The sequence below is a fragment of the Petromyzon marinus genome, chromosome 41 (assembly GCF_048934315.1).
Source record: "Petromyzon marinus isolate PM22_M1 ecotype Great Lakes invasive population chromosome 41, UKy_Petmar_22M1.pri1.0, whole genome shotgun sequence".
In the NCBI taxonomy this organism is placed as follows: domain Eukaryota; kingdom Metazoa; phylum Chordata; class Hyperoartia; order Petromyzontiformes; family Petromyzontidae; genus Petromyzon; species Petromyzon marinus.
In genome coordinates this window covers 8,516,217-8,537,917 of record NC_133707.1, presented here as the reverse complement: position 1 = coordinate 8,537,917, position 21,701 = coordinate 8,516,217, and the positions used below count along the sequence as shown (strand labels likewise).

General features: G+C 40.6%; 1 protein-coding gene across 2 annotated transcripts; it reads left to right on the top strand.

The window, feature by feature from the left end:
* Positions 1-221: 221 nt before the first annotated feature.
* On the top strand, positions 222-21,656 carry HELLS (helicase, lymphoid specific). Of its 2 annotated transcripts, none has more exons than XM_032969405.2 (23): positions 222-598; positions 1,791-1,888; positions 2,634-2,746; positions 3,765-3,887; positions 4,579-4,635; positions 4,768-4,807; positions 5,057-5,124; positions 5,383-5,418; positions 6,778-6,996; positions 7,901-8,083; positions 8,250-8,393; positions 8,840-9,036; positions 9,470-9,566; positions 10,056-10,214; positions 12,192-12,355; positions 13,462-13,594; positions 14,195-14,278; positions 14,777-14,896; positions 15,205-15,321; positions 16,090-16,249; positions 17,205-17,301; positions 17,859-17,923; positions 18,855-21,656. In XM_032969405.2, exons 1-23 carry the CDS (start codon positions 591-593, stop codon positions 18,959-18,961), a joined length of 2,589 nt encoding a protein of 862 aa, XP_032825296.1. In that variant the 5' UTR covers positions 222-590; the 3' UTR covers positions 18,962-21,656. The 2 variants fall into 2 exon arrangements, with proteins under 2 accessions (XP_032825296.1, XP_032825294.1); XM_032969403.2 differs by having other exon boundaries at positions 4,765-4,807.
* The last annotated feature ends 45 nt before the right edge of the window (positions 21,657-21,701 follow it).

Sequence of the window (21,701 nt, the reverse complement as noted above, 5' to 3'; positions counted from 1 at the left end):
AGGTAAAGTCACGTAGGTAAACAAAAAAACAATAATAAATAATGAATAAAACATTTATTGTATTACTTCCCTTCTACGTGTCTTTGCCGAAAGAACCAAGAATAGGAATCCCTGCAGTCACGAAAGCTTTAAATCGAAATTCCTTATACAGTACTGTACTTTAATTTATTTGTCGATGGTCGCGTCCACTCCTCCCCCACGATCCCCCCCCCCCATGCGTTCGGGCTGAGTTGGGACGGTCCAGATTTGGCGGGAAACGCGCGCGTTGTCCGGTGACTATTTGCTCGCGCCGCTCGTCGCGAGCGTATAAAAATTCTTATTGTTTTGCATTGCGGTTTTCACATTTTTTTTAAGTTAATGTTAAAGTTTTTAATCCAACTACATTTTTAAGTTAGCTATAATCGGCGCCCTTGGTAAGATTTGTAGCAAGCCAAAACCTTGTGAGTCGTGACGAAACCCCCTTAGGCCCCGGTTGCATAAAGCGTGGCGGGAATTTAAAACGTTCGTTAAAATAAACGTCTTCAAGTCTAATTCTTTTCGCAAAACAAATCCCCGTTTTATACACACTGCAATCTTCATCTACACGCGCTATGAACGGGTAAGATAACTTGACTTTATTTTTAGGTACCACTTTTGGTACTTTGTAATAAATACAAATGATGGTTATTTTTTGTTTTGCCGGAACGTCGAAAGGAACCTCCACCGTGGAGATGGAACCATGAAATGAGCTCGTCGTCGCGTGTGCCCAGGTCCCGTGTGGATCGTTAAGCCGCGGGGATCGTGAGACTTGCTGACTGCTTTGGGTGCGGGGGGGGGGTCATCCAGCAGTGGATTGACCATGTTAACTATTGTATATTTCTATATATTTTTATTACAATTTGCCGTTATTGTTCACGACTAACGTAGCCTTGTCGGGACTATTATCAGCAGCCACGATAAATCCACTGCTGGATGAAGGCCATCTCTCACGATCTTAGTCCGCTCCGAGCGTTCGCCTCCCACGTGCTGATTCCATCGCTCCATCTCCCTTCTTTTTCCGTCTTCGTACGGATTTCGCTCCTTTGTACAGTGTGTAAGTCGCGTCTTTTGAAGCTTTAGTTCAGCATTAATCAGTGCGTCGTGTGCTTTAATGGTGCCTTTCTGTGCGTGTACAATAATTGAATGGCAATTTGAATGTCATCCTGAATGTGTTGAGTTGTCACCCCGTTGTGTCAATCCACATCTGGATGGACACCCCACGCTATTTTGGCAATGGGGGTTGATTAGTCATACTTCCCCATGCTGGTCAGTGCGATTTGGTGAAGTGCAGTCCCAGAACTGGTTTAAGATATCACTCGTAAATTATGTTTCCTGGTTATTGCATTGTGCGAACCACTGGTCCACCGTACACATGTATTAATGTACAACATGATCTCATAGATTGGAATGCTTCGTGGCACTGTGCGTTGTAATGTTAAGAGCTTGTTATGACCCTTTCATAACGGAACGTTGATAGCAATGAATGTAGTATCGTGTGATCATTCCACAAGTATGTTCAGAGTAATTCCACGTGGTTTTGTCCAGTATTGCCAACCTAGCGGTGCTGTGTAGTGCCAGCACACGGTCTATTTGGCTTGCACTGGAACAGAATATGACATGTCTGAAGAGTTTTCCAGCATATGTATCGAAACATTGGACATCGTGGCGAACAACACGCGATTTAATCTGAAAACACATCAGAGAGCTACAATGTTGATACTGTCCGAACAAGTGTGTTGGAGTGCTAATCATCTTACCTTCTTGGCTTACAGTGAACTAAGCGTGATACAGAGAAGCACCTCTCCCAACAAACCCAAGCCCAACGAATCGGACCCACCAGAAGGCACGCACATCGTCACAATGGACGAAGGTACAACCATTGTCTACAGAGGAATATTACAAGTTAATAAGTCCATCGATGCAACTGACCAGATCTTTTTTGATTTAAAGCTTTCGTGACTGCAGTAATTCATATTCTTAGTTTTTTCGGTAAAGTCACGTTGAAGAGAAACAACAAAATAACAAAATATATATAAAACAATAAAAAAATTCTCACGACGTTTCGACCATAACTCAAACGGTCATCATCAGGTGTGATGAGTTATGGTCGAAACGTCGTGAGAATTTTTTATTGTTTTATATATATTTTGTTATTTTGTTGTTTCTCTTCAACGTGACTTTACCGAAAAAACTAAGAATATGACCAGATCTTCTCGTGCAATGATTCTCCTGTAGATTCGATTAACTGTAATGCAATGAAATAGTGTACTTTTAGCATTGTAGTTCATGTCGTGGACTTTTTCGTCTATAGGGGTCATATGAACTCTACAAATAATATACTGACTTGAAAGAATGATTCTTACACATTTCGAAGAGTGACTAGTTTAAGTCAATGTTCATTTATGAGCATTAAAAATGATAATCTGGCAATAAATGTGTTTTGTATGTGGCTGATTATGAGATTGCTTCTTTCAGCATTCGCCATACCAAGGATTATAGAATACATAAATTAATTAAACGTAAAAGTTACTTTATTTTTCAACAGGTTTAAGGGAGCGTGTGAAAGGGGAATGTTCCGCTCATAGCTGCCTACTTGTGAAAATTTGTGTGAGCAGGAAACTCAGCCAACATTGCTGTGGGTGACATCGTCATCTCACAGAGCATGCTGGATGAGGAGAAGAAACTTGAGAAAGAGGGTGATGAGCAGGAGGAGAAGCTCATGAAGAAGGTAAGCCACGTGACAGCAGCTGGAAATCTAAACTCGGATTCCATTTAGCAGAGTTCTGTGGAAGTGCACCATAATAGCTTGGAACAAAATGACTGATACGAAATATCCTAAACTGCATGAAACACGTGCACACAATATGCTGAAGTGCTGCAGGATCAATGATAATGTACCTTGCATATAGATTTACTTGCATATTATGATGTTCGAAAAGTGCTAGCAAGCCAGTTTTTGGCACAAATATAGTCAAGTGTATGCTTATTGCTAGAAATATTTGAAAACTAACATTTACAACGTTGGGTCCCCAAAAGTAAACTACAGAGTTTGATTGATTTCACCCGCAGGTTAGGAGCAGCCTAGAGTTATAAAATTATTTAAATCGAATGTTAAACAGTAAAATATATAGTCCAGAAAATCCGTAAACCAATAAATTCACCTCAACAGGAGTGTGATGTTCGACCTGATGTGTACATGTGGTTATGAACACCAAATCCTGGACCATATAACTTTGCACTGCCCCAAATAAAAATTTGTAGGCGAATTATCTGAAATTCACCAACTCGGACCAAAAAATTTAATTGCGAAATCACTTAGAGCTGAATCTCAAAAAGTTGCAAAATGAAATAGTTGTCGCTAGTAAAATAATAAAAACGTGAACTTTCTCTTCATCATGTCTTCTTGTTTGACCACACGTAATTACAATTACCGGTATGTTTGGCCTATGTGTCTTTCAGACCAATGTTATCAGTAGTATTTGTTCAAACATTTGCAATCTCATCTGCAGTCAGGCCATTAAACAACCACTGCTGGGCTGCTAAAAACATGAATAATACGCAATCGATATCTGTACGAAATTGATATTCGCGTGGAAGAAGCAAACTTTTTTTTAATCATTTTACAGGGTACATATTTGCAAGTAATTGTATGTTGGCAAACACCCTATTCAATACTCTACATTCAATATGGCTGTCACAACAACATCCAGTGTATGAATGGTTCTGTTTTTTTGTGTGTTTTGTAGCAACACGAGGCATGGAAGAAGCGCTCGCAGGAGATGGGCTTCCGTCGGCTGCAGCATCTTCTTGAAAAGAGCAACATCTACTCCAACTTTCTCCTGACTCGCATGGAGGCCCAGCAAGCAGAGGTCAGGCTTGGGATCTGAGTCGTTTAAAACATTTACCCTTCACTTGCAAAAATTCGAATGTATTTGAGATTAACATTGCCATGCGCCATTTTAAACAAAGTTCTCGTTGAATACATTTTTCCCACTAACACACACTGCTACTTCCACCCTCTTCTTTCTAAATCAACATAACTTTACTCCCTTGGTGTAAAAACAATGATTGATTTATTGGCACCCTTTGTATTTCTTCCACATGTTGTTGACTTTCTGATGAAAGGAAGTGAAGCAAACCCAGTTGTAAATGATTAAACCGCACGCTTTACCTTACAGTTATAACACATGCAGTTTACTTATCCTTGCTTAAAAGTTGTTTCCACACTTGTGGCTACTAAGAGTATTGAGGGCTGTTAAAGCTGCGGCTGTTCGTGCCCCACACTCAACTGTCAGTAGAATAGAAACCATAGGTAAAGGAAATGTGTATGCAAATACATGCAGCAAATCACACATGCAATACTGGATTCTTTTGCATGAAAAATATTATATCTCATGTCCCAAAATAATTATGCCATACAATACAAACAAGAAGAGAAAATGAGGTGAAAAATAAACCATTTGGGATAGCTCGAATTATAATTCAATATATGCCAAGTGATTGGCCCTTGTATAATCAATGTCTAAGCTTTTGCAAAAAAAATGGTGTTATATTTTTCAGGCCCAGAAGATAAAGGAAAAGTCGGACCTCAAGTTGGCAAAGAAAAGGAAATTGGAGGTAGGACATACACAGTACAATGCAGCAACATTACAATGCCACAACTGGCTTCATACACCTAATTAAAATTACTTAGAAAATGATGGCAATTTGACTGACATGTGCTAACTTAATGTGTTAATTCATCAGCAGGCTGGAGGAAAGGAGAAAACTGCATCTACCCCAACTGCATGTGAGTTGCCAAGAGTAATTTCTGTATGCATCATCACTCCACTCTTTTATCACATATCCACAGTAACTGATGGCTTATGTATGTGTAATGCTCAGCGTAGAACATACTAACTAGCAATAATGGTACAACTAGTATTTATTTTTAGAAGCCTGAAACAATAATGGTGTGAGTTATTTAAGAGATCAACTATACACTTTCCGGAGAATATAATATTGAGTCCCTTGTTTTATCGTTGCTTTAAACTTTCAGCTCCCCAAAAATCAAAGAAAAGGTCAAAGGACAAAGTCTGTGGAATATCTGACTTCATCAGCAAGGAGGTGAGGACTAGACCCTCAGACCTTTACCTGAGCACACGCGCATCTTTGTCCGTAACCTTTTTATGCATGCGCACACAGGAACACACTGCCTTTTAAAGTAAACGTTATTTTACGCTTCATGAATTGCATCACATTTGCATATATTTAGTTCGTTCAACAGCTGTGTTGGTGGCATTTTAACATTCTGAATTGTTTTCATGATGCAGAACATTTTTTTGCTTGATCCTAATACGAGTGCTGTGTTAATTATGTCGGCAGGATATCGAGACGTTCAGCAAGAAGAGAAAAGTTGAGGTATTGATAAAGGTCTAAATTTGTTTGCATCGAGCCTCTAAATTAAGCATAGTGGGAACTATACTGCAAGATTAATGGAAAGTCACTTATTCGATACATAAGCACTTTCATGTACAGGTGTTGAATTTCCCAATAAGCAGAATTTTTTAGGTCAATTGCCTCTTTTCCCATTCACTCATGCCGCTCATATTTACCTCATTCAATCATTTAACTAATTCACGCAATACTTTCATTCCTTCATTCTTATCCCTCATTTACACATTCCCATGTATGCATTCAATCTTCATTCTCTCACTCATGCCTCTCACTTATTCCTCATTCTAGTATTCAGGCCTCTCATTCTTCCATCATTTACTAATTTTTCTCATTTGCGCAGGCTTTGATCTTTTGAAGAGCAGTAAAATGTTTGATTTTCAATATACATAAGCACCCTAGCATATAATAATTTAATTCACAGTACATATAAGCAGAATTGTTAAATATATTGTATATCTTTTTGAGGTGACATTTCTCTCATCCCTCCCTCAATCAGTCATTCCTGCACCTCCCGATTAGCACGGTTGGCTACGTACGGTGCGAAAGAAGTTCAACATACATTCTTTCATTCAATCACCGGACTCCCTGATGCTCTCTTGTGATTTACTGGGCCAACAGTTGCACTCCTACCAAATTTGTATATGTAACTTGAAAAATACGATGCATATGCAATGTTACCAAATGGGGATTAGTGTAATGTGTATATTTTTTATTTTACATTTTAGAAAACCAAAACTAAGAACAGGCATACCAGCAATTTAGAGTCTATATCCAAATTATCATGAAAATTGGTGATTGCTTTTTTTAGCTATGCAAGTTGAAAGCATTAAGAAAATATGTATTTTCATTTGATACATTTCTGAACATTAAAACTATGAAAGGGCCAAATACCTCATTAAGATCTATATGACAGACAATTTTCATCTTTGGTGCTTGCTTTTAAAAAATATAGTTGTTAAAAAATTATAACAAATCCAAGAACTATTTAAGATATCTTCGTTATAAATACTTGGTCTTTTGAGAGACATTGCCGATATGGCAGAGTTGCAAGTTTCATGTTTTTCTGTTACATCGTTGCTGAATTCACGGATAAATTTGTCCAATTTACATTGCAGTGTTCGCCCAACCTTACTATACAGAGATTACCGCCTCTAATGTTGAATCAAATGCAGGGAATTGTATGTCTGCAAGGCACATAATTTTATGGATGAATATTTTGTAAAAATGTTACATTTTGAAACAAGACCATTGTCTTTTTATGATTTTGTTACATTATTCCCCGTTTATTACATTTTGCTTTTAACCATTGTCATGTCCCCACAGAGTGATGCGGCCCTTGGTGAAGCTTCCTTGCCAAAGAGTGACGTGGAGTCCAACGGCGTGATTCGAGAACGCCTTGGCCAGGTTGTGCGACAGAACGCTGCACAAATGTGGCACCCCAACCGCATGATCAACGGGCAGAAGGTGCCCTTCCACCAGCCACGCCTCTTCACTGGCGGCATCATGAGGAGCTACCAGGTGGAGGGCATGGAGTGGCTGAGGGTACGTGGAGAGGCGCAGCCCACACTGTTGCCAACATTTTTAATGCATGCTTGAACACTCAACTAACACACTGCTCAGAATGTATTCATAATAGGATCTATAGAACACAACTAAAAAAGGGGTGTCCTGTGGCAGAAATAATTTCCCTGTTTTCATCATAGGTCAGGCCCCCCAGACCTGAAGATTTGGCTGAGAAAAGGTGGAGGGGTGTATGATACCTCCCACTAATCTACTGAACATTTTATTAAGAGAATTGGGCACAATTCTACGTAACTATTACATGAACAAAAAAACATAAGCCAAAAACTATAACACTTTAAATTCCATTAGCTAATATCAATATATCGTTTTTGGGACTACTGAAATAGATAAGAGAGTTTTGCTGCACATAATATGTTCATTTGTATGTCAATTTGTATATTTCAATGTGCAGATTTCTTCAGTGACTCCAACCCATAACAAAATATAAACTGTGTTATGAACTGTCTTTTTCCATCTTGGTCTGTATATAACACCATATGGTTCTGCTGAGTATAATTCAGACCAGAATATGCCTGGTCAGAAATTACATCATGACTAATTTTTTTATTCATGCCTTCTGTATCGGAGTTAAATATCCATCTGATTAACGTGTACTTGTTTTTGTATTTATGGTATTTAAACAAAAAACAAATGTAGCCGCTGCTTCTAAACACACTCCTCAACATCAGCTTTTTTTACCTCTATATCTGTGCAGATTGAATTACATTGCATGACCACTCATTATTTCTACATGGCTCTATTACTATTTTACGATTGCACCTTGTCTCTCCTGGGCTGACATTCATTGCAACACTATTCAATTGGTTGAACAATCCATTCACTACATCCTGTTCTCCCGCCCTCATCTTGTGCACTTGTTCAGATCCTGTGGGAGAACGGCATCAATGGGATTTTGGCGGACGAGATGGGGCTTGGCAAAACAGTGCAGTGCATTGCCACGGTGGCTCTGATGGTGGAGAGCAGTGTGATGGGCCCCTTCTTGGTGGTGGCGCCACTCTCCACTCTGCCAAACTGGATTTCGGAGTTCAAGCGTTTCACCCCCAAGGTGAGAGTATGCAGCTGTGCATTGTCACGCTGCTGTGAAATGTCTATATTGTATTTCCTAGCGTGTTTGCATTTATTGACTCATAAATGACTGCATGCTTTGTGTTTGCCTACTTAGTGATATGATCTATCAGCAACGCGCTGACTGACATCGCCCTGATTTCCAGATCCCGGTGATGCTATACCATGGCTCTGCCGACGAGCGGCGCTTGCTGCGTCCCAAGATCGCCAAGAAGCAGGGAGAACTGAATATCTGCCCTGTCATTGTCACCTCGTACGAAATTGCCATGATTGACGCCAAGTATCTGCAGGTGCCCATCTTTGCCCCCTCCTGATGATGTACCTCAGAAATGTAGCACATCATTCAATATTTGTACTTTTAATTGGGCTGTTATGTCAGCAGTCCATTATGTGGTTGTGACCACATTCTGTGAATAGTTGCAGAGTTGTCCATTGTTGGATGACTTGAGAAAGTAGATCAAATCTTTAGTTTTTTAGTCAGTAGTTGCCATTTTAATGGGAAAAAGTGAGGAAGGGTTGCTGACTTAGGGGTTGGAGTGCTTATCTTGTACTTAGATTCTGGGTAAAAATTCAGGCAGCCACTCATGATTATCCATGTTCTCAATTCTTGCGAGATCATGGTCTCAAACCATCGTTTTATTTTCACTCAATTTGGTAAATTTTAGCTCATTGTAATGATTAGTGCCGGAAACTCAGAACCGCTCTCCCAGTGTTCACCAGTGCCATGTTCCCACAGACAGTTTACTGGAAATATCTCATGCTCGATGAAGGCCACCGGATCAAGAACCTAAACTGCCGGCTGATCCGAGAACTCAAGCGCTACCACAGCGAAAACAAGCTTCTTCTCACAGGCACGCCGCTACAGAACAACCTGGCAGAGCTTTGGTCCTTGCTGAACTTTTTGCTGCCCGAAGTCTTCGATGACCTGAAAAGGTGGGAAAATACGGGCATTTTTGCGAAACGATAGGGTCGCCTTGACCAAACATCGCAGGCACTGGAGTGTAAATACTGATGCACTTAAACACTGCTATAATCAAGCATTATCTTTATTTAATTTACAGTCCCTCTTTCATTAGCCCGCCCTGCAATCCTCCAAACTATATGCATTAAGTAAATGAATGGCATTCAATTTTAGATTGTATTCCATTGTTTCTGGGCAATTACTGAATGGTGCAATACAAAATGAAATCAACGTTGCTTTGGACTTTATAGTGGTCAAGTGGATTGTGCACCTTTTGTGGTTTTAATAAATGTACAGTGTTTGCAGGTATAGCCTGCTTGCTCCAGTGTGTGTGTAGAGAAGAAGACCATATTTGTGAGTTAACCTGAGGCATTTTGTGTCCCCACATCTTGTTTCTTTGCCCAGCTTCGAGACATGGTTCGATGTGTCAAACCTCTGTGGTAGCGTGGAGGAGATTGTGGCAAAGGAACAACAGGAGCAAGTTCTTCACATGCTACACCAGGTGCACACCATGGGGCAGTTTTTTTTTGCTGTCATTTCTATTTGCTTCTTTTGCTGTACTTTTATTTGTTTTTGTCAATTTGGTGACCCAAGTAACTCTTGCAAATGAGGCTATCGGCATATTTTGAGTTCTAACATGGTTAAACAAACTTTTAAAAACCCACCCTGCTCACGAACAAACATACAAATTATACCCATTCAGCCCCTTACAAAATGCTGTGTTAGCACGTGCATAAACACCATGGTCAAATGGTCATATTTTCACAACCAATTGAAAAATGCCATCTCTCTTGTGAAATTAATGTTCAGTAATTCGTGAAAATACATTCCCAGTAATTGTAATAGTTTTGAACAAGACAAACGTATATTTTGATGCATTTTTGATAAGTGGGAGCAAAATAATTGGGCTTAAAATTATTTTGGAGTCTGGTGGTGGGCACGCTGCAACCTGCCATGTGTTGACCATTCCTGCCACCTACCTGTAATGCAGATCCTGACGCCGTTCCTGCTGCGACGCCTCAAAGCAGATGTCACCATTGATGTGCCACCCAAGCGAGAGGTCCTTGTGTATGCACCACTCACCGCGGCACAGGATCGCCTCTACAAGGCCATTGTGAACAAAACCATCAGGAGCGTTCTCAACCCCAAGGTGAGACACCGTGAATTACTTTGGAAGCCTAATGGACTGCAGTGATGCCTGTGTTACAGGAAAGGACTTAACCAAATCCCCCGAACAAAGATATTCGTTGTAATCCTAGTCTGAATGACAGCTATGAAAGATTGCCGTAACAATAACTTCCAATCCTGGCCGTAGCTCCAACTCTCAAGCACAGAAGAATATTAACAGTTATGATTATCTGCCCATATTTGGCATGTAACAGATCATTGGTTAATTCAAGTCCATTCTTAAGCTTATAGTAACATAATTTACTTGAGTGTGTGGAGAATACATGTAATGTATGCAAATTATACAAAAGCGTTACTTTTCAGCTAGAGGAAATAATAAGGCTCAATCTGAGACAACACAACAGTACAAAAAAATGCTTGTTGAATTTAGATTTTGGCCTCGAATCATGGCAAATCGTTGAGCATTGGGTGTGTGGGTGGTTCAGAAAATGCCTAATTTAATCGTGGCACCCTTGCCTATGTTAGGGCACAAAAGGGGGTGGCTCTAAATGTTTTCATCTTTTTATTACAGCACCGTCCTCACTTAAGTTGACTCAAGGTTTTAAACCAAACATCTCCCGTTGACGGATTAGTGATGCCTGAATGATCATAATGTGTTGAGCCTGCTCAGCGTTTGGCATACATCCTTGAGTTTTAGGTTTTTTGCCCGCTAAGAGGGAGAAAAACCCATTGGCATAAAATAAATGTTGACAGGGCAAATAAAATATATATTTTTAAAATACTAGAATTGTAAGGTATTTTATTCATGTGTGTCGGTGCATAAACACTGGTTCCAAAAATAGCTTTTAAACCAGGTAACAATATGTTAAGATAAACGAACATTGAAAGCAACATTGTATTGTGTATGCATATGAAGTTTCTGATTATCGTTTATCATACATTGCTCTCTACTGTAAACATTTGAGTGCGCAAATATAATTAACATTACTCTAGAGAACCACAGCTAGCAATCTAAAAAAAAATCTTATTGGAACCAGTTCCGTAAACTGAAAATTAAAGGTTAAATAATGTTTTCCAAACTGTACTCCCCATGACTTGCCATGGTCCACGTTTCCATGTTTACCAATCTGCACCGTTCAAATTCAGATTGGATCATTATACACTGCACATGCCTTTTGATATTGCTAAACACATTCCCCCTGATATAAAAAACAATTATACTAAGATGGAGATCTTGTATTCGTTTAATTCTGTATCTCAGGAAGGAAAGAGCACTGATTAAAATGTAGGAGCATTCTCTACATTGCATTGGACATCTGTGAAAAAAGCTGCATAGCTCATTGGACTCCTCCGGTATAAATAAATATTTTGATTGTGATATATTGCAATCATCAGGCATGTGTCGTGTATAAACGTAACATCGTAATTTGCAGAAAATATTGGTTAAGGTGGATCGTGGTCGGCTGCGAGGACTGGAGTTTGAAAAATCCTGGGTTGAGTCTTGCGCTGGTTTTGATGCTCACACCTTGCTTTGTTTCAGTACACGTTTGCCTCGCTTTATGCGGGTTTGTGTCATGCGGCAAACGTATTTCCACCAAACATTCACTATGTGCGGTTTGAATTCACTCGTGCAGCTTTGCGGTTGAACGTGGGCTATTGTGTGTACTGTACGTTCGGTGCATTGTGGGTTGGGTGACAGTGGTCGATGCTCCGCGATTTTTTTGTGCATCCCTTTTTTTGGAACGCATCTACTGCATAAAGCGAGAGACACCTGAAAGTGAGGATATGTCATTTTTATTGTAAGCTCAATGCTGATCTAACTGGACTGACAATGTTCTCTGCATCTTGATCTTGTGCTGGCCTTGCCGTTTCAGTCCCAAGTATTTCCTATCAATTTCCTGATATTTTCAGCACTTTTCAAATGAGTTTTTCTCTTTGTTAAACTGTTAAAACCCATCCATCCTTGTACCCTCTGCACCCCCCCACTCGGCAATCACAGCCGTTTTTGCAGGAAGTCCAGCCTGAGCAGAAGACCCCAAATGGACGGCCCAGGCGGCACATACGCAAAGAGATCAACTACGCCGAGTTGAATGACAGTGTCAACAGCATCGATAATTTGGAGGAGCTGATCGCGAGGCAGGCACAGGAGGAAGAACAATACAAGTGAGCATAAAAAAATGCCTTTGTGGGGGCCAAATAACATGTTACACGCTAATAATAAGGTGGTGCATCCGTTTGAGGCTTGTGAACATTGGGGCACACGAACCCCTTTGCGCCTGCAATAGTGTGTTCTCTTAAATACGTCACAGTGAGATACAGAATTTATACTTAGCCATGCGACAGAGAGCGTGTTATACAGTCATTTAAACCAGGTGAGTGACCTATTTATTATTAACCAGTTCAACCCACTTTCGAACTGAAAATCATAGCAGATCCCAAGATGCTTAATTATTTATGCAAATGCAGCCACCATGTGTCCTGTTGTACAGATGTCTTGACTCATAGGAATCAGAAATAATATCTTGGTAATAGGCATGGAACAACTTGAGACTTGCTACCAGTAACCATTGTACCAGGCATGTAACACATGATATTCATCTACTGATTTGGAGGCAAGGTTATTGGATCGCACAGGTGTGACTCAATATCATTTAGGTGAGATCACCAGGAAATGGCAATAGAAATATTCTAGACTTTAGAGCAGGGGTGGGGAACCTTTTTTCTGCCAAGGGCCATTTGAATATTTATATAACATCATTCGTGGGCCATACAAAATTATAAACTTAAAAATTAGCCTGTTATATTTGGTCAAACATTTAATTAACTAACCCCTAATGTGATGGCTGGAACTGCTTATCTTTGGTGAGGCGTGTGATGTTAGCTGGTATTGATGATGTTGCTACTCGCAACTGTTTTCCAGGTTTGCGCCTAGATTTATTGAAATTCGATTCCCGCCTGCGGTTGCCTTGGCAGTGCCAGACCAAATGATTTTGCGGTGCCTTGTACGGCCCGCGGGCCGGACATTCCCACCCCTGCTTTAGAGTGTAACTTTTTTGTTATGCATTGGATTTGTCCCACAGTAAAGCACTCCTTTAATGGAATTGGCCAAACATCCCATTGAAGGATTGTGCTTATAAATTCTCGACCCATTGAAGGTTTCCTTGGAAAAAACATTTTTTCACAATTTTAGTCTCATTTCTTGGGTCATCCTGAGTGAGATGTCGAATGTGCACTTGTATGTCACTACAAATGGGTATTGTTTCTTGCAGGATCAAAGTCGACTGGGCACCACAGAAGTCAGAGTTGAACGTGCAGCTTTCTAACATTTTGATGATGCTGCGGAAATGCTGCAACCACCCGTATCTCATCGAGTATCCCCTCACTGCAGATCGAGAGTTCAAGGTAAGGCCGTGGTCAGTGTTTCCGAATTAGCTGCTCAACAGATCAGATTCTACCTGTTACTGCATTAAAGACAATATATGTAGCCTCTTTGCTAAAGAGCCTAGTGTTTGAGCCTCCTTTGTATTTTATTATGCAACTGCTGCTTTGACCAGTTATAATTAGATTGTCATAGGTAAAATTGGAAAAAATACTCAGAGGAAAGTGGCAACACTGAGTGAGTAGACACCATCCTGTAAAATCGGAGATCAAGGTTTTTTGGGTAAGAACAAGATTCTTATTATTTTGACAAATGGCACTCATTGAATATCATGACCATAGTTTATATGCTTATTGCATATAATTTTCTCGTGACAGCAAGATTACAGGATTTTAAAAGAAACAGTCCAAAAAACAACCAAATCTCCTGTATTTTGACTGTAAGAAACCACAATTTTACGCATTACCCTGCTTTCATTGATTCCGTCTGCACTTGACTTATTATACGGGGTCCTACTGTTTGTTAAAACTGCAGAAGTGCCCATGTGTGTGTGTGTCACTGGCATTACTGTGTGTCTAGTGAGCGATGTTGAACTCTTGTTGCCGTGTTTCCGGTTACCATAGGTGGATGAGAATCTCGTGAAAAGCTCTGGAAAGTTGCTGCTGCTCGACCGGATTTTGCCAGAACTCAGGCAACGCGGGCACAAGGTGCTTCTTATTATTTTGACTTGTCCATTGACCAAAGATTTGGGCTGCTCAGCCTCCCATTCTGCAGACATGGCACACGTGTTTAGCCAAGCTCTGGTGCACCTCATAGTCTCATGGTCACACCCTACACCGACAGTATCTCTACATGGACTTCAAGTCACTACTTTGATTCTCACTCCACAATTAAAAATATGCAGATTCCTTGCGGTAACCCAGACTTATTAAAAGATAATTTACATGTTTGTGTAGCTAGATAATGTTGAGGTACATTGGTATATTTTTCCAGCCACCAAGTTTTACTCGATTCGGTTACCATTATGACAAACATTGCCAGCTTACCAACGAAAGTTGAATTTACCCACAGGATTTACTTAGTCCTTGACCACTTTGTATCCGAGGGTGCCCACCTAGACCAAAACTTTTGCGTTTCCCAGCAATACATCTTGTTGATCAACTGGGTCCTTTCATCGTGGCATTCTTTGCCCTTGTGCTTTGCAGGTGCTCATCTTCTCCCAGATGGTCGTCATGCTGGAAATCCTCATGGATTACTGCTACCTTCGCAAGTTCCACTTCAGCCGGCTCGATGGGAGCATGAAATACTCGGAGCGTGAGGAAAATGTAAGCATTTGTTGTATGGTCCATTGTACTGAACATGTTTCCAGAAAAAAAACATAAATCATTGGAGTTAAGCATTGCTCTTTTTGTAGGCTCTTAAGAATATAAGATGCTGAGCATTGCTCAGAACTCGGGAATAGTATTCATATTAATATCGGGAATAGTCTGAAAAATTGTCACTGTTTTTTCAAATGTATTTAAATCAGTAATTTCCTTATTTAGCACAGCTGAATTCATGATGTAATTGGATGTCGTATATGTCTTAATGGGTCATGGTTACTAACCTGTGGGGATATTGTGCATGCGAACAGATGCACAAGTTCAACACAGACCCAGATGTTTTTATCTTCCTGCTGAGCACGAGGGCTGGTGGCCTGGGTATCAACCTCACAGCAGCCGACACGGTCATCATTTACGACAGCGACTGGGTAAGTGGCACAGATTCGCCAGGCTTGCCTGCCGCTACCTTGCACTAAATTTAAAACAGTGCAACTTTCCCACAACAAAGTTGCCTACATTGTCCATGTTACTCAATTTTTTACATTTATCAAGGGTCACAATATTGCCGTTAGGATCGTAATCCAATGTGCTAACCATTACACCACAGCAGTTCCCAATATTGCTAAATTGATTTTCCCATAGGTCTGCAGCATGCAAATTTGTTTGAAATTATTTTGAAAGTTTTGTTGTTGTACTCAACAGCACGGTGGATGGCTAATTTGCATAACGTGGGTAGTCAAGCGAATAAGAAATACTGTTAAAGGTCTTTTTAATGCACAATCACATGTTTGGTTAGAAAAGTGAAAAAAGCAGTGTTTAAGAATTTCAACATTGTTTTGAACGTATATTTCATTTTACAAGCCATCTAAATTAAATTTAGTCGCTCAAATCTCTGCAGGGTTTGCGTTAAACCCAGTGGGCCCAGGCCTTTCTATTAAATTGGTCTTCCTCGACTCTCATTTACATCATTAAAGCCACGAAATGCAGTTGACTTGTGACTCAGTAATGTGTAACTGTGTTGGGAAAAATCAATGCTTTGCTGCGTAGGTTTTCGCAGTTATACTGTATAAGCAGATGCTTGTTAACGAAGCTTCCAGCACATAGGGCAAAACGTCAGACATCGCGCTGAAGAGCGTGTGGCACAACGTGAAAGCACGTAGGAGAGCTATGTGCCCGTCTGTGGTCTTTGCTTGCAGAACCCACAGGTGGACTTGCAAGCACAAGATCGCTGCCACCGCATCGGACAGACGCGACCTGTAGTCGTGTACCGCATGGTGACAGCCAACACGGTGGACCAGCGCATCGTGGAGCGTGCCGGCGAGAAGCGGCGGCTCGAGAAGCTAGTCATCCACAACAGTATGCACACACACACTAAACTGCCACCCATCGCACTCCCGCACACGCAAAGAGGAAGATAGGCTGTTAGGGCAAGTGCTGTTAACCAGCCACCTATTAAGGCCTCCACAATGCATGTGTGGGTGGTGGAGCTAGTGCTATATCCAACTGTGTTTGTCTCCGCAGTACTGAAGTTTATACACTATCAGGTGTGCATTAAGGCAGAGTCAACCTCGGAAGCCCCAGGATCGAATCAAAAATCACTCGTGCCTGTTATTAGCCATGGACAGACCAGGTTCATAATGCAGTGCATTAACCACTATGCCAGTCCTCCACACTATGCGCACACATACACACACATGCTTGCTGGATGCACCCACCCATCGCATGCACACGCATATACGAACAATAGCCACCATTTGCAGCCAAGTGGCGGTGATGTAACCACAGCACATGTTCCAGGCTAGGTGCACTTTGAGGCCATGTGAAATGGCAACGGCTTGCTGACAGGATTTTACAGGACAGCTTCAGGTGTTTGGTTTTTCAACAAATGTGACTGACAGATGCACCACCCACATTCTTCACTTTGTCAACACTCAACGACTCGCACCGTGTATGCATACCCACATGTTCACAAGACATCCATCACACTGAAACCCACACACACTTCAATGTATGGGTCACTGTTGCATTCACTTGGAAATAGAAACCTAACTTTGGAATAAATAATCAAACTTGTAAGGATATTTATTTTATTTCTAAGGTTAAATATTTAGTTTATCAACTTGGGCCATCTGGACTTTTGAGATTTACTCGCCATCACCATTCTGATGTTAAAGATGAGTCTTTGACTCTAAATGTTTGCCAGGGGTATTAGACCTCATTGCAGGGCCCTTAATGTAGTGGGTCAGATTTCGATGATGATTATTTGTTAATTTCCTGCCTTGCAATGCTGTGTTTGGTTTACGTGTTGCAGAACAATTCAAAGGTGGCCAGAAGGGCATGACGCAGGTGAAAAACAGCCTTGACCCACAGGAGCTCATCGAGCTGCTGAAGTGCCCAGATCACCAACGGTGAGAGGTGCAATGCATGCCCACAGCATATCACTGCTCACACACACACACCATTGAGTATTTCCTTGCATGGGTGTTAAAACCATAGGCATGGTGTTTGGTATTGTTAGGTGGCTGGCCGTAGTATAAGGTTTGCAACTCAAAAATAGAGAATGAGGTTCTTGTCATTTACAGAAAGTGCCAGAATATCTTTGCACTTATCGGAGATGTTAAAGGCAGATTGAGATGAAAATGATGGACAATAAAGGCAAACTAAATTAAGAGAATGTATAAAGCCGAACTCAGAGGTCAAAAGAAGATGGATTAGGTAACGGACATAAATTGGACCAACTGACTGTTTCAAAAGTTGTTTTCGGGTCGAACACCACTTGATTGGGACGATAGCTGATGGACAAGACTGGTGGGACCATGAGAGATGCCAGTGGTTTGGAGAGGCCTTCATCCACCAGTGTATAGACATTGGCTGATGACGATTATGGTGCTGATGCTTGACGCACTTGTCACATTACACAGGAGAGCAGCCTGATTAAGAGAGTGCATCTGTGTTTCCCCTGCAGAGTGGTGGAGGGGTCTGTGATTAGTGACAAGAATCTGGATCTTCTATTGGACCGCAGCGACCTTGGTAAGAGAGTTCTCACATCACGCATGCACTCATATAGGGAGACACTCCCATGGTGTTGAGTTACTAAAGACTCCAGGTCATTGGTTGCAGTACACGCTTAACCATGTAAATTGGGTGGGGATGCTTGTGTAGGTAACCAGTTCTTTGTTGACCATCACACAGGAGAAGAGAGTAGCACAGATGGATCTGTGAAGCAGAGGCTGGGGGAACAAAAGTTGGCCTGGGGTGCAGTCAGCTCTTCTCTCTCTGTTGTCATCTTGATTACTAAACCCAAGTAGTATATCTGACACCCAGTGATAATAAACTAATAAATGCATGTGTTATTAAAGAAACCATGGTTTAACAAGAGTAGTGTATTTGTATGTTATTTATCAAAATGAAATTTTAAATCTTACATGAGAGCTGTCTGATATGTATTAGTCCTCTAACCCTATATTAGGAATTCATCCCTGTCAATTTTTTACACCTGAGTTTAGTGTTTCTAAGTAATACAGTGTTTCCTCGTGATTTCAAACCATGCTTATAACGAAACCCCATTTAGAACGAGGAACGTATTCACTTGTGGTGATCTGTACCTACAACTCTCCGATCGCGCTACGTTAGCAAACCCACATATGACGCACATACTTGCTACCAAATATCCAATACTCATTTGCTTTATTCACGGTAAAGTGAATACTATGCACGTGTATGTAATGTTTTCATTTCGCCTTTGACTAGGAGACCTGAAAAAAGTTTAATTTAGACATGCGAGGCTAGCAATAATGTTTCAAAGTGCCAGTTCAAATTGTCATCAAACCTGTTGAAGTGAATTTCCTTCCAGGTGCGCAAGTGGTTTGTTTTAGCGGAGTAATAATGTGCTTAGTATAATCATGATTTTTGTTATTGTTTGTTTCTGTCTGCTATCCATCCAACCACGCACCCAAACAAGTTGCAGGAAAAAGTGAAGAGGACACAAGCAAACAGGCGATGGGTGTGTTCAAAGTTGTAAATACAAGCAACAGATGTGACATGGAACTCAGGATATCGGGTCTTTGAAGTTTTGTGAATGTACTATATGCGAAAACTGGAAACATTTGGTTTTTGAGGTGTGGTGTACTATCCAACTCTTGATTGTATATTTGGTATGTGAATACGCATTGGCATATGACTGAAGTTAAGGAAGACTACAACGTTTATTGCCTCTGATTTTCCAAAGTCAGGTGACACGTCCAGATGGAGTAACTGAATTGTAATGGCAGTGACTTCATCGGTGCGTTTTCCACCAGACAGGTGGCATATCGAGTACGGCTTATCATAAGACTGATCTGGCGGAATCCCAGTACTGTTGCCTATTTCAATTATGAATCCACATGCACGTGTTACCTGAGACTGAAACGCCAGAGGCAGACCTTGTAAGCTCCCTGAACAGGGTCCACATGACGTCAATGTGCGCCTGACATTGCAAGCTCCTTGGCGCCATTACATTTACATATTGTTACCATATGCATGCATGTGCACGTTATAGGTTGTGTAGGGTGGTGGACATTTTTGGCTAAAACAGTATTGTGCAGGTTTTCTCAAGTATTGTATTCGACATGTGATTTACAGTCCTATTTGCACACTTCTCAAAACTTGAAAATATTAAAGGGTTCTCTATCAAGTACGATTCCTGACAATAGTGTTATCAAACATGATTGCTGTTGATCTAAGACACATACAACTATCAATAGCACACCTGGGATCAGATCTGTTGCTGCAAGTGAAACCAAGTTTTCCTGATAACTTTATTACTGTTGTCACATGTTTTGTCCATGATGCACCACCATTTACCCTGACAGTAAACATTGATAATTTACATTTGTTGTGTTAAACGAAATGGCAGGGATTTAGGGTCTGATAAACACCCTCCGAGTACATAGGTTGCATACGAACTGTTTGTTTTTTCATGTGACTTTCTTGGCGGTATATTTTCTTCAAGCGGCTTGAAAACATTGCCACTTTGGCTTGTGCTTGCAGAGTGATAAATTGTGACTCGGCATCTCTTAGAGCATTCCTACTTACGTGCTAACTATATGTTGTCCATGTTTAAAGAGCTTTTTTTAATTGAGGCTTCATAATTCTGTAGATATGCTTATCTGTGGTTGTGGGCAGCATTTTGCTGAATGCATGACAATAAGAATATAGTTTACCAAATTACTTCCAAATGTGCTTTGAGGCACAGTGCTATGAGAAGAATTAACACTTGTGTACCCTAGCAGAGCAATAGGAGTACGACCTCCAGAAAGATTCCTAGAAATGCTTAAACACCCTGAAAGCGATCTTTACACACTAGAGGGCACACTATCACACCTTGCTACAAAAAAATGTTATGGTCGACAAACATACATTTCTTTAGTTCTCAGGGCTGGTATTCAGCCAAATTCATTAAATAATTAATGGATGCATATTTGTTTGGTTGTGACCAGCCTGGTGGGTCAATCGTGCATTTGAACCCAGAACATTGGTGATGCCAGCTTAGTTCTCTGACCTCTGGGCCACCCAGCCACCTTGGAAAAGAGGTCTCACCTCTGGGAAATAATTCATTTTGCTTCCAGAGTAGACGCGAGATGTTGCCTGCACTAAAACTAGTTGGTAACAGGCATGGATGGGTGTGGCTTGGGAGGGGGGGGTTCTTAATGCATATGGAGTGTTTTTAACAACCCATCAGCTTAGGTGAAATGCATTGGCTTATTTTTCTTAAAATCCAAATATTGTTATTTGCAAGAGCAACTTGTTTTAAACACGCACTATGGAATACCTAGAAAAGTATATACAGTATTATTTTTGTGGTGCTTGCTCACGCAGGCCCTTGCAATTGCATGCACTCTCTTTGCGATGTATTCTACCGCGTGTGTGAAATGACTGCATCATACGCAAAATATGGGTTTACTTATTGGAGGTAAATGTAACGCATGGATTGCCAGGCTCACTACATAGGGAACTGTTTACCTTTAATGAAAGCAGCCTACATTTAGTCAGGTGTATTCTACTGGTCAAAAATAGAACGAAGAAAGCTTCATTTCCTTATTAAATGGACTAGTTGCATGGCTTTTAGCATTTTAAATGACATGAAATAGAGGCTAATCATTTAAGTACCATCGTGCCTCAAGATGGAAAGCAGGTTTGTTTAGCTCGGCAAAATGCTATAAAAATGTATCAATAGAATTCTATGTAAAAGTGTTGCTCATTCATTTTCTTCAGGAAAGTATAAATCATTTTTTTGCAATAAAAATGTACGTGAATGGAGTAATGTATATATTGTAGTAGTGTATTGTGTTTAAACTACATTTGTCCAAGGATGCTTTGTCTCGATTTGTTTGTGATATTTTGTCAGACCTTAACTTGAACTTGATGGCCCTACCACGAGTAACACATTTTATTGGCAAAGTAAATGTGTTGCTCGTAGCCATTATGTCAGGAAATTGTGCGCTCTAAACTTTAAGCAACATTACTTTTGCATGACCATGACGTGAACTATATATTTGTAAACGTTCACAACTATGTTGGGCTTAAAGACTACGTGTGTTAATCGCGGATTGTCATTTGGAAACTGCTCAAATGCTTTGCTTGGCATTCCGGAGTGATTAGCACCTTGAAGCAAACCGTGTACCGTAAAAAAAAAATTGCTTAATTTTATTTTATTATTGCTTATGGTGTTATGTTGTCTTGTGGAAGATAGTTTTGGAAAATAAAGCTTTGTTCGAACAGATAATCTTTATTTTTATGTATGTGTATTGTTTAGGTAATGAGATGCATT

What these genes read in the sequence shown, in the direction of transcription:
- HELLS (XM_032969403.2), top strand. An exon ending in CAAAGAAAAGGAAATTGGAG is followed by an intron (nt 4,636 to 4,764) that starts GTAGGACATACA and finishes TTAATTCATCAG; the next exon opens with CAGGCTGGAGGAAAGGAGAA. An exon ending in TCATTTACGACAGCGACTGG is followed by an intron (nt 15,322 to 16,089) that starts GTAAGTGGCACA and finishes CTTTGCTTGCAG; the next exon opens with AACCCACAGGTGGACTTGCA.